At 35.3% G+C, this 13,559-nt stretch overlaps 1 protein-coding gene across 1 annotated transcript in view; it reads left to right on the plus strand.

The window, feature by feature from the left end:
• The window catches only part of LOC106876666 (uncharacterized), a 143,397-nt gene that overhangs the window by 18,866 nt on the left and 110,972 nt on the right, over positions 1–13,559 (plus strand). Inside the window, exons 4-7 of the mRNA XM_014925299.2 lie at positions 1,465–3,014; positions 5,859–5,926; positions 9,186–9,331; positions 10,705–11,277. Coding sequence (XP_014780785.2) covers positions 1,465–3,014; positions 5,859–5,926; positions 9,186–9,331; positions 10,705–11,277 — 2,337 coding nt within the window. The remainder of the gene's footprint in view (positions 1–1,464; positions 3,015–5,858; positions 5,927–9,185; positions 9,332–10,704; positions 11,278–13,559) is intronic.

Genomic DNA, 13,559 nt, shown 5'->3' on the forward strand with positions numbered 1-13,559 from the left:
CTGGGGCGGCGAGCTGGCAGAATCGTTAGCACGCCGGGCGAAATGCTTAGCGGTATTTCGTCTGCCGTTACGTTCTGAGTTCAAATTCCGCCGAGGTCGACTTTGCCTTTCATCCTTTCGGGGTCGATAAATTAAGTACCACTTACGCAGTGGGGTCGATGTAATCTACTTAATACCTTTGTCTGTCCTTGTTTGTCCCCTTGTGGGCAATAAAGAAATAAGAATCGTTAGCACGCCGGGTAAAGTGCTTGGCGGTATTTCGTCCGCCTTTACGTTATGGGTTCAAATTCCGACGCCGTCGACTTTGCCCTACATTCTTTCGGGGTTAAAAAAATAAGTACTAGTTGAGCACTGGAGTTGATGCAATCGACTTAGCCCCTACCCGAAATTGCTGGCATTGTGCTAAAAGTTTTATCATCATCATCATCATCATCATTATTATTATTATTATTATTATTATTATTATCATTAGTAGTAGTAATAGTAGTAATAGTTGTAGTAGTAGTAGCAGTAGCAACAGCAGCAGCAGCAGCAACAGCAGCAAGGTGGTGAGGTGGCAGAATCGTTAGCTTGCCGGGCAAAGTGCATAGCGGCATTTCGTCCATCTATACGTTCTGAGTTCAAAAGCTACCGAGGTTGACTTTACTTTTTATCCTTTCGGGGGTCGATAAATTAAGTACCAGTGAAACACTGGAATCGATGTAAGTGACTAGTCCTCTCCCCACAAAACTTCAGGCTTTGTACCTTTAGTAGAAAGGATTATTATTATTTCAATATTCTTATTTTTATTACCTGTTTTCTCTGTACTACCAAACGGTGTGATTTTTTATTATCTATTTCATTGGCAATACTTTACGTAATATGTGTGTGATACTCCACAATCTAGTTATCTCTATTTCCAGGTTTTCCGTTATAACGTTCGGAGAAATACCTTACTTTATAAAATAACCCATTTGTTAATTAAAGAAAAGCTTGATTTTTCTGATTATAATTATTAAGATTTATTGCCGTATTCATGACAATAAATGGTTTATCGGAGAATAACAATCGTTTCTTAGCACAATGCTACACGTATAATGATGACTACTGTCTCAGTTATGATATTTTAAAACAATTCCCTGGATAACAAGCTAACTTCAATTCCTCTTATAATTGTTCGTTTTTCACTTCATTGATGTTTTGTCTCATGCTGATCCCAAAGGATTAGATCTATGATTAAAGACAATCAAGCCGATGACTATCCTATTTTATCCCTTTTTTTTTTCTGAAATAGTGTTCTCCGAACTACATTATTCAATGCATACTTCTTTTTTTTTTAAAACGAAACGTTACGATTTGAGGGAGATTTTGCTACTATTTTTAAACATCTTGAAAAATTATATAAAGGCTCTCACTAATGTTGTTGGTACTGCAGCTGTTGTTGTTATTGTTAATGTTTAAACAATCTCTTTATCTTCGTTTTAGAATATCACCTGGTCACGTGGTTACCGACGGAGATTTCAACAAAACAAAATCATGTAACTGAAACTTTATTCCCAACTACTTTTGAAGGAAATATAACTTCTTCAGGAAGTGCAACTCCGTCAACTGATGGTCTTTCTGCAAGCAGTCTCAGCGATGAAGAAGTATTCAATGCAAGCACTCCGAGAATAGAACTCAGTTCTGCACAGACTGTAGCATTAAACAGCAGTGATGTAGCAACGCTGCCAGTGCAAATTAATGAGTCACTTTCCGGCAGTATATTACTGCAATATAAAACGACTATCACCGAATCTTCATTACATGCAGACACAACCATTCAAAGTCATTTGACGACTACACTTGAACCGACCTATTACACTTCTATTCTCACTCCTTTTTCTTCTTTATTTCTTTCACAAACGACTTCTTCCTTCTCTCTCTCCCCACCCTCTTCTTTGTCTTTATCCTTCGCCTCCTCCGTCTTATCTTTAGCATTACTATCATCCCCATCATTATCATTATCATCATCACCATCATCATCATCATTGGTTTTAACTCCTCAATCAACATTACTATTTTCGGAGGACCAAAAGCAAACGTTGGACGTTTCTTTAGAATCCAGTTTATACCGTGATACAGGGACAAATGTTTCTAATCAGGTGGATTTACCATCGGTATCCGCCATTAGTCGTTCCTCGCTGTTTTCTACTGTCCATTCGGTTTCCTTAACTAACATGCTAACTACTCAGCCTACCAGTGTTTATTTCAATAGTTCTAAAGTAGATCAAGACATATCAACATCACAAACAGCCCATCAGATAACTTACACTACAGAAAATTATTCTGATACGAAAACAGCTTTTTCGTATCTCGAAACGTTAGTAACAGAATTCATGAAATCATCAGAAATTACGTCTAGCACAGCTTCTTTAAATAATAATTTTAGTGAATCTTCTTTCCAGCCAGCACTTGAATCGTCATATTTTATACAAGAATGGAGCTCTGGCAATCTAAATCCTTCTTTAAACCAGTTATCCGTGACAACCATCTCCACAAGTAATAGCTTTACAACGTTACCTACAAATCAAATGAGTGAATCTTTATCCATAAATTCAGCAGAGATTGGTCTTTCCACATCAGATGATTACACAGTAAGTTCAAGCCAATTAATCGCGGATTCCAGCGAAAGTTTTACTGATTCTGGAAGTATCTTGATGTCGTATTTTGAAAATGAAATTGCAACCAGCCAGCTTACAATTATCCCCAGTATCACCAGTTCTAAATCGGGCCAGCTATTGACGCAGTTTACATCTGAAGACCAAATAATACTTACTCTCAGTAACACAATTGATTGGACTTCATACACATCTGGGATATTGATTTCAAGTAATCCAAGCAGTCAGTATATTAGTAGCTTGTCCAGTCATATAATAAACTTCTCTCAAGAATTTAATGCATCCGTGAAACTGACATCCGGAATTGTCTGGCAACCGGAATTGCTCGATAAGACAACATCCCAGTATAAAGATGCTGAGTTACGAGTATGGGAATTTGTAAGTATACAATATTTTGTTTTAAATATTTTTATAAAGATTTTGGGTCAATAAAATAATCCCTAATAACAATGAATTTGCTCAATCAACTATACCTCATTACTTACAAAACTTTGCTCTGGAGTAATTCGAAAAATGTCAATATATAGTTCATTAGTAGAGAAAAGAGTCATTTGGGGGTTGGTTCATCAAGTTCCATAATTACTATAGAATATCCCATATATATCAATGAGAATGTTCCATCAGAGCTGAATCATAAACTTCGATTGTTCTGAAATATCGGTATATTTGCCAACGTGTTAGTGGTTGGATCAAATCCTCTTTAAAATGGCAGTTCATTAGATAATCTTTTCACAGAGCACAAGAAATCAAAGAACACGTACTTCTATCAATTTAAAAGAAAAAGGCATTAAGCAAACCAGGGACAAACGCTTCCTTTAATTATGGCATTAGTTTATAGACGGTTATTTTTCAAAGCTTTGTACCTAATTTAAAGTCAAATAAGCCGAGTTGATATATAATTAAATATGCTGTCCACACGCAAATAGAAATGCTTGTCCAAGGAACTTGACAAAAGAACTGGAAACCGTATATCGACCTGACTAATTTTGTTAAGTGATAGAGATAATAAACATTAAAGTAAAATCATTGCAGTAGTTGGTCTTGACTTAACACTTTGAGTTCATATCATTCGAGGTCAAGTTTCAGTAACTCCTCAGTGGTCAATAAAATAAAAATTAGACACAATTGGGATCAATTCCATAACTGTTCGCTTATGCAAATTGGGTTTGTGTATGGTCAAAGGAAATATTATGATTAACATTTTTGAAGAATTGAAGACGGGTTTGATTCACATATAATTCAAGTGAGTCACATATAGCTCACTGACTCAGGCAATAACGTTTATTCATCTTAGTGAAGCCTGTCTTTTGAGCCTCCTTTTTCACGAAAGGATAGGTTCTTTCACTTTTATTTTTCGATAAACCTGGCAATGAATCTGTTAATTCCTATCTCTCGTTATTTTAAGTTCAGACACAGCACTTTTAGAACGAAAAGAAATTGTTTTTCCACTGAAATATAAAGGAAACACAGTTACACATAAATATCAATCATTTTCAACAAAACAACGATTAATCTATTTGGAGGTTATTTATTAGATTAACTGTTGGATCACCTGTGGCGATAAACTGTTATTTATAAACGTGGACATAATTTACTCACCAGTTGTTAATTATTGTTTATGCAATGCATACCAATCCAGCTTGGTGCATGACCGACTTAATTGAAGGTATAACTTAATAAAGAAATTACCTTCTTGACAGGATCATTTGATATAACTCTCTATAATTTAGCAGCCAGTTCCACTTGGCGGTTATATTAGCGACATTATTCTACTCACGAATCTATATAATTAAAGGAAATGAAGATGTGTTTGTGTGGGTGTGTCTTTGTGTGCATGTACAAACGAAGAAGAAGAGAGAAAGAGTGAGATAATCCTTTGTTTCCTTCAATTATGTGTGTGTGCGTGTGTGGTGTATTATATATATATATATATATATATATATATATATCCTATATTTAGCAAATATGGATTTCGTCAAGTTACAGTTTACTGATCAGTCGAGTGTTTTATAAGTAAGCTAACTAGTTTACTCGCTGTCATGAATGTCAGTTGTCTCAACAGGAATAAGAATTATATTATACTAATTATCGATTAATCGACTATCCAGACAACCGTAAAGTCGCAGCTAAGCTGGTCATTCAAGTGTTAACTGACTGGCTGTATTCTGTTACACACTTGACTCGGCGTTTATGCTCAATGCACAACAATTTTTAACGATGTTTGCAAGCCTCTCGTCTGGGGAAACTGAAGCAGTTGATACCAAGCACGAGCATCAGTAAATAAATAAATAAATAAATAAATAAATAAATAAGTAAATAAATAGATAAATAAATAAAAGCGGATCGAAAGGTAATCGGAACTGTGATCTGGAATCATGCAACAGAGTGAACTCTGCTAAAATCACCCAAGAACTATCATTTTACATCATCGATCTCAGTACTCAAGTGGTATTTATTCTATCGATCCCAAGAGCATGAAAGGCAAAGTCGACCTCGGCGGAATTTGAACTCAGAACAAAGACGGACGAAATGTTGCTAAGCATTTACCCGGCATGCTAACGATTTTGCAAGCTCGCCGCCTTAAGGAAGTCTAATATTATCGAGACATGTCCGAAGTTGTCCCTGGTGCTCACCAAGGCATTATTAATTAACTATATATATATTTTTTATTCTCATTACATTAAACATAATGGCAGTAACATGAATGTGGTATAAGGCCTTATTCCAGAACTGGTATGCTGATGGTAAGACAGACGGTCATTAACAACATTCCTTCACCTTTTACTTTTCTTTCTTAAATTCTATTTCTGATTTGTTGCTTGTTTTCTCCTCCTTGAGAAAATTTTGTTCTTAGCTCATTTAATTCTTTTTTTTAATATTGTTATTGTTTATAGTTTCTTGAAAGCCGCAAAAATTGTTTTCCATTTTTTTTTTACTTTCGTACTATAAGAACCATATTTTGATCTGCTTGTACATACGTGTCTGCGTGTGTGCATGAAATATATGTGTGTGTGTGTGTGTGTGTGTGGGACGACCAGCAACTTGAGATGTGATCATGTTCTTTCTGCTCCAAGCGCCAAATATTTTAGGAGTGATGTAAAACTTCATTTGTTTGAACGAATTAGTATGTGGTATGCACTTGGTTTATCTTCAGTGGACTTTATATAAAATATATGCACAGACATATATATATATATATACATATATATTTTTTTTTTGTAGATAAATGCTGTTTTTGATGTGAGCAAATTGGCAGGCTCCATAAAACGAATACGAATACATGGCTTCCGGTAGTTTATACATTATTTCTATATCTAAAATAACCAAAGTTGTTATGGTCAAACACTATTCACATTTTCACCCAATGTCTTAATTGTTTATGTGTATGAATAAAATCAAAATGTAATGACAGCTTCGACTTTGCAAAACAAATAAATGAATAAACAACAACAATATTAACTTGAAACTCATTTCAAGGGTGTCAGCATCATCTCTATTTTACTGGAATGCTTATAACTAGATTTAATTTTCGACTACCGCAGTCTGCTGTCAGCTTGTGTCCCTTTATTTTCTATCTTCGTACCTGTCTTCTTACAACTATTTTTATAATGTCGAATTCTAAATAACCTGGCCACAGCTCCTCTTTCGACAATGTGAGTTATTTACTATAACAACGATGAAAAGCCATAACAAACCATCAACCTGCTGATTAATTTCCTGAGTCAACGAAGAGTTTTTCTCTTCCTCTCCTTATATTGGGTTGTCAGATAAACTCGTTTTATTATTTTTTTTTCCATTTACTTTATTAACATAGTTTGTCAATGTCTTGACGGTAGAAATCACCGAGTCTTGACTCGAAGTAATTGAGCACGTTTTCAGCTCCTTATCGTTGGTGTACGAAACTATTCGTAGATTATGGGAGAGCGACAGAAAAAGTTGATATCCAGAAGGTGCTATATCACTATGAAATGCTTGAAAACAAATACACGGTCAATGCAGAGTTTACGTTCTGTAAATGCACAGCTCAAAAAAGCAATCCAGCTAAAACGACCGGATCGGGAACACGGCGTGTTTCTTCAACACGACAACGCTCGCACCTATGTGGTTAATTTGTCCAAAAATACTATTCAAGAGCTCAGTTGCACCAACCGTATCCCCTGATATAGCACCTTCTGGATATCAACTTTTTCTGTCGCGAAGAGCAATCCGACCAAACACATCATTGTTTTGCATGAATGCAGCTTTGGTTTGGCTCGAGATATTGCTGGCTTGTTGGGACTCAGCCATTCTTTCCTCTACTTCATATTGACGTAAAGTCACTATTTTTCATCGTCTGTGATGATGTGGTAAAGAAATCTCTGTGTTCATGATTATCTTGGCATTGGGCGAGTAAACGGTTCAGAGCGTTTAGCAACAATGCACCGAGCATTTGGATTTTACCTAACGAAGAAAGTTAACGGGTGACGGTATCATGAGAGCATCCCATCTTCTGGGCCAATTCCTAAGTGGACTGGCGTGGACCCTTGTTAATGAGCTGGTTCAATCTATCCTGATTAAACTGAACAGGTCAGACGGAACGCGGTTAGTCTGTAAGATCAAATTTCCCCTCTTTGAAAAGTGAAAACTATTTCTGTACAGTTCTTTCAGTAATAGTACCTTCTCCATAAACAGCACAAATGTCTAGAGCAGCTGTGGTAGCACTGGAACCTTGAGTGAAAGCGAAGAGAAGCAAGCGTCGAAAATGCTCATTTTTTCTACTTGGTGCTCCGTCGTCATATATCTGAAAAGAGGTAGAACTTATTCAAATTTCAAAAATGATAAACTAAAGGTGTAGGGAAGAATAATGTTAAAACCATGAAACACAGCAATAAAAATATTTTCTGTGTTTATTCAAATAACATTGGAGAAAAAAAAAACGAATGAATTCATTCGACAACTCAATATGTTAAGCTAACTGTTTGTTTGTGCAGGAGGGATTTAGTTTTTCCTCAAGACCATAACATAGCACCAGTACCTAGACATGACATTATACCTATTTTTTCAGAGTGGCGATTTTGACTTATATTTTGGTGCTTAACAAAATGATTACCCTCCCGAGGTAGACTAAAAAAACAAAAACATAGATATCATCCTGCTTCTCCATCTTCCCTTTCTCTTTTTTATCTCTTTATCCTCCCTTTCTCCTTCTCCTCTTCATGGCCCAAAACTGAATCACTTCTGTATGTTATGGCGAACACAATGCATAAAATGTAAGGTACAGTTGATCCCGGCCTATAGCAATAAGTTGCTCGATTATTTATCGCCAATAGCAAAAGGTCACCGTGCATGCATCACTTATTTCAGAATTACAAATTGCGTTAGTAGATTCTGAATAAACGCCATTGTTTTATCCCCCCGTATTCCCTTTCTAAATGTACGGACTCATCCCTAGTCATAAAAATCCTATCAAGACGGCTCTGCTATTTCTTGCTAAACAACTTGCACAGATGATTTATTTATAGCAATAGAATGTTTGTGCTGCACATAAGCAAACTCCTTGAATCAAATTGACATTGTTTTTACAGGCACACGGTGTGCCATGCGTGAGATGTCGCACCACCCGGTGTAGGAATCGAAGCCACGATCTCACGATCGGAAGTGCAATACTAGGCCACCCACGCATGAATATAAGTACATGCATACATACATACATACATACAACCACACACACACACACACACACACACACACACACACACACACACACACACACACACACACACACACACACACACATAAAATGCACAGTTTGTCTTACATATTTCGATGTTCTTTACTCATTGTTCATGAGTACATTTTCTTCCTGAAAAATGTTCAGTCTCACGGTTAGTGTTTGATAAGCGATATAACTGCAGTAAAACATTCATATTAAATGAATATAAGCTAAATAACATAAAAAAGAAAATAAATAAACAAAACAGAAAAATATAAGTGAAATATATCGTGTACCAACCTATCTCCATAACTTGAATACCCCCCCCGCCACGCGGATGAAATAGCTGATTATTCATTAGCAGAAGAAATCAGGGATAAGACTAAATTGCTGCAAAACCGTAATGAAACTTCGTCTATGTTCACTTGTCATAAACCTATTTTGTAATTTGTTATGCGTACTATATAAGAGAGTGGTCCTACCTTAGAGCTGAGTCCTCGGAACAATTTCGATTCACGCTTGAAGTAAGCTCTCTTCATCCGCCTACTTTACTCTCCTTCTGCTCTTTTTTTAAACGCATTGCCTTATACCTAAGAAAGCTAATAATTATTATAATTGTTAACCCTAAAAACAAGAATTTGTAGAGGAAAATAAACATTTCAGTAAGCCGAATCTGAAACAATGTTTTGAATTCCTATTAAAATATTTATCATTTCATTTACTTTGCTAATATTTTCTTGATAAAAATAAAATATAAACATCACAAATCCTATTCTTCTCCCCCACCTCTCTCTTTCTCCTCCCCTTCTCTCTAATAATATAATTCATTAATCATGGATTATTTTTGCGGGTTGCAGTGAAGGAAGTGTTGTTGTTGACTTCGAAGTTTCGGTCAATGGAAGCAGTACTAATGAGCAATCTATTAAAGACGAGTTCGTAACATCTTATAACAATTTGAATAACCCAGAGTTTGGTATCGATAGCCAACAAATTAATTTTACAGGTGAGTTTTCCGTCGTTTTATTTATTCGGAATCTTCCTTGGTAAAAACATGGAGTGACTTATCACCGAGAAAAAATATCCTAAGTGACACTTGTTGGTTGCAAAATTCTCGATGCTTGATCTATATCGCCTAAAATCATTTCCATCTTGTGTTTGTGATTCAGTATAGGATTATCGGGTGGGTTATGATGGATCCTCCGTCGTTTTCGACGATGAGCATCCTGCTTGCATTCCGCAGATACTAGTATCCTTTAATGCAATTCTTAGGCTGAATCAATGAGGAAATGTGCGACAAGGCTAAACTATTAAATTACAGATACAGTCCATCCGAAGTAACTTCACGCAGCTTCCATCTACCCAATTTCATGCAGATGACTTGGGTTGACTCGACGATATGGTAAGGACATTTACACAAGATGCTGCGAAGTGAATTCGAACTATGACTCTTATTGCGAAATGAACTTCTTATCCACTCAGCCATGCAAGCTTCCAGGTGAGATATGATAAGTAAAAGAATGACATGGAGCACCTTATTACTCTAACGTACGACACAACACGATTTAGGTACGAAAAATCTTGGAAAACTTCGGTGGAGTACTTTACAATCAGTTAGGGTCACAATATGTTTCACCATATTTCAGAAATTAAAGAGATTTCAAAGCCTTTGCACAATTTCACAAATGGAAACTGAAATAAAGTAGCTAGTCTGTTTCTTTTGTAATGAATATTTCTTTAAATTAGATTTCAAACTAAATTGGGAAAGGAATTACTATTGTTAATATTACTATTCATTGCATTGTTACATTTTATGATGTCACGCATTCATTTAATCCAAACAGAATTATAATTTCCTCTACCCGATGAGGAGTCATTGACTGTTTGGCCAATAGACTGTTATTCAATTCCCTATATTAATATATATATATATATAATTGATTGATCTGTTTCGCATTTTTCTTAATGAAAAATAATATGATTCATTACAATATTAAATGTTAAACATTTTCTCAGGTCCAAAAACTTCCTTGGACTTTTGTTTATTTCCCTTCTTGAAGCATTAAATAGATGAAAATCTGATTTCCTACTGTATAGGTCTGTCGCAAGTAACTTATCCAAACAATTTACTCATTGATTTTACATCGCAGCTACTAATTACAGCGTTGAAAAATAGCATTTTGTAGTACCTATATATTGCCATACTGGTCGTGTATAGACCGAGCCAAGGAGATTTAGATATTTGAGAATAGAACATGAAATAGCACCAGTAACAAAATACGAAGCGTTAAACCACTTGCTGGTTGTTCTGACGCTTACCGACTCGGCCACCTGCAGCTATCACTATTTCTTATTTTAATCTTTATTTATACTTTTCAGATTCAATGTCATTGCTTGCTACACACTTGACTTCAAACTTTTATGATTCGTCGGACATTTCTACATCTAATTCATTGCAACAGCAAACTACAGTTGCGCAGGAAATCGAAACTTCTACATTTTCTCCTCAAGTGAGTTTCACAGAAGATAAAACTTCATCGTTTATCAGTGAAACGTTAATGCTTACAACAGAGCAACTGAGTGTTACATCGCCTCCTTTGTCTGTCAATCCTCCTCAAGACACGCCATCTTTCTTTATCAGTCCATCTCAAGTTACACCACCTTTATCTCTTACTCTCTCTCAAGCTATTTCTAATACAATTAATTCACAATATACGACTCCAGATGATACTAGTTTTTGGCCTGAAACTACTAATGAACCAATGACTTCAGTCATAAAAGCGAGCAGTTTATCTGAAGTTTTCCAGTCAAGTACAAGATCCCATTATCAGTCACTGAGCATTGCAAGCAGTTTCGAAGGCATAACTTCAAGTGTTATCGAATCCCAAGAGAGCTCTATTGGTTACAAAAGTAACTCGAACATTAGTCCAGCTTCTCAAGAGACGACAGCAGGTAATAAACTGTTTATAACTACTAGAACGCTAATTTAGTAAGTTGTTACATGTCTGTATTCTTGTTCAATCAAAATGAAATATAAAATTAAATGACTAAATCCATATCCATGACGTTTTTGTTTAGAGTTAGACCAGTCCCCGTTCAGCAGATTTATGATAAAAGATACTCCAGTTACACCATTACATCTTATTAAGGCTATATAGCAGGTGGTGCAGTCATGTAGTAGTGATGAAGTGTAAATAATATACTTAAATATCTATCTCTCGATAGTCAGCTATAAATACTTACACACGCATACATATATGCATGAATACATGCATACATATATACATACATGCATACACAAACATACATATATATATATACATACATACATACATACATACATACATACATACATGTATGCATGCACGCGCGCACACACACATACATATGAATAGAAAAGGGAGATATATATAACAATTGCCAATTCAAAAATTAAAATTAAAAATTTATTAGCATAATACTATATTATATTATATTCTTATAATAATATAAGATAATATAATAAATACTAAATATTAAATATAAATTACATACAGTTGTTTCGCATCTTACCCATAATATAATTATAAAAATCCATTGTTTGTGGGCAAGTATCTCCTCAGTGTAATTTTCTATATATGAGGATTCACAGATATATTTAAGGCCCCAGCGGTGAAAGAAAATTATAAGAATGTAAACACATTCCTTCTATGCTTTTAAGATACAGAAAAAAAAAAAAGAAGGGAGAAACCTCGATGGGCCATTTCGCAGCTTGTTGACAAACAATCACGTTTCCTCAGTCTTTTACCTGTACCTCGAGAGCAGAGACAAAACGTGTTTGTATTTTTATAATTTCCTACTACACCAACTTTTTCTGATATTTAGTTTTAGTTCGATTCTTTCTGACTCACACTCTGCCCATACATAAAATACTATATATTTTTCACCAATTGACGAGCCATCTAAAGCACAAATAGGCAAATTAAGCCATTCACTTTGAAATAACTTAATTCGTGACTGCTTTATATCAACTGAATATTCAATGTAATTGATTCGGTTAGAAAATCGGGCATATTTCCTCTGAGGAACGATCACCAAACTGCGAAACGGTCCATATTTAATTAATTTGAATCAATAAAATTTTACTAGAATTGTTCGTTTAAATAGTGGATGTTGACGTTATTATCATGTAATTTTCATTAATTAAAATGTCTTACATCAAGTATGCCAGTATCCACTCTAGTATTTCCTGATAGATATAGTGGAGAAGGAAAACTTTGACTTAAAATCAGTTGCCTTGCAACCATACTCAGCTATGAGAAAAGCTATGGGAGTTAACCCACAGAAGAAATCCGAATCCGTAGTCCCTAAGACGGCCATTGAAGAGGACTTTGTCAATCCTGCGGCCGGAGAAGCCACCGTTCGCAGCGATTTTCATGTCAGTGGACCCTAACCCCTGAGGTCGCGAGAGTGGGACTGTCTCTTTGTCAAATCTTTCTCCGCTATAATATTTTCATAAAACAGGTAATCGTCTTCCACGGACTAAAGAGACTACCAAGAAGATAGATATAGCGTCCGTATGAGTCAGTGTTAAATAAACGAATTGCCGGATGTATTTTGATATCTCATTTCATAGGGGTTACACCTATATGCCTTTGAATAACACTGTTTGCAAAAAATCATAAAGGGAGAGTAAGTGTGTTACTGTTTGCATTGGTACTGGTGGACAAAGGTAACGAGAAGGATGTTTATATACAGAAGGAAGTGAAATACATTCGCAAACAATGGGGTACATTATATATAAACTAGTATAATCGTGTCGTTAAAATTACCGATAGTTTTATTAATGATAGAAAATGACACATCAAAACAGTGGGTGAAACCATTGATAAATGTTAGTAAACTAGTAAATATATGTAAATATACAGAATTTAGGCAGTTGAAGAATCAGATACGATTGTAACGTCTTGCTTGAAAATATCACCTACATAATGTATGTGTACACACACGCACGCGCACGCGCACACACACACGCATACACACGCGCACACACATTTGGACACAAGCACATATGTGTACATATACACATATATGTACATATAAATACACACACACACATATATATATATATATATATATATATATATATATATATATAAGCATGCATATATACATACACATATATATACAAACGTACATACATATCTACATACAAACATATATGTATATATATATACATACATATATGGATATAT

The sequence above is a fragment of the Octopus bimaculoides genome, chromosome 3, assembly GCF_001194135.2.
Source record: "Octopus bimaculoides isolate UCB-OBI-ISO-001 chromosome 3, ASM119413v2, whole genome shotgun sequence".
NCBI classification, from domain to species: domain Eukaryota; kingdom Metazoa; phylum Mollusca; class Cephalopoda; order Octopoda; family Octopodidae; genus Octopus; species Octopus bimaculoides.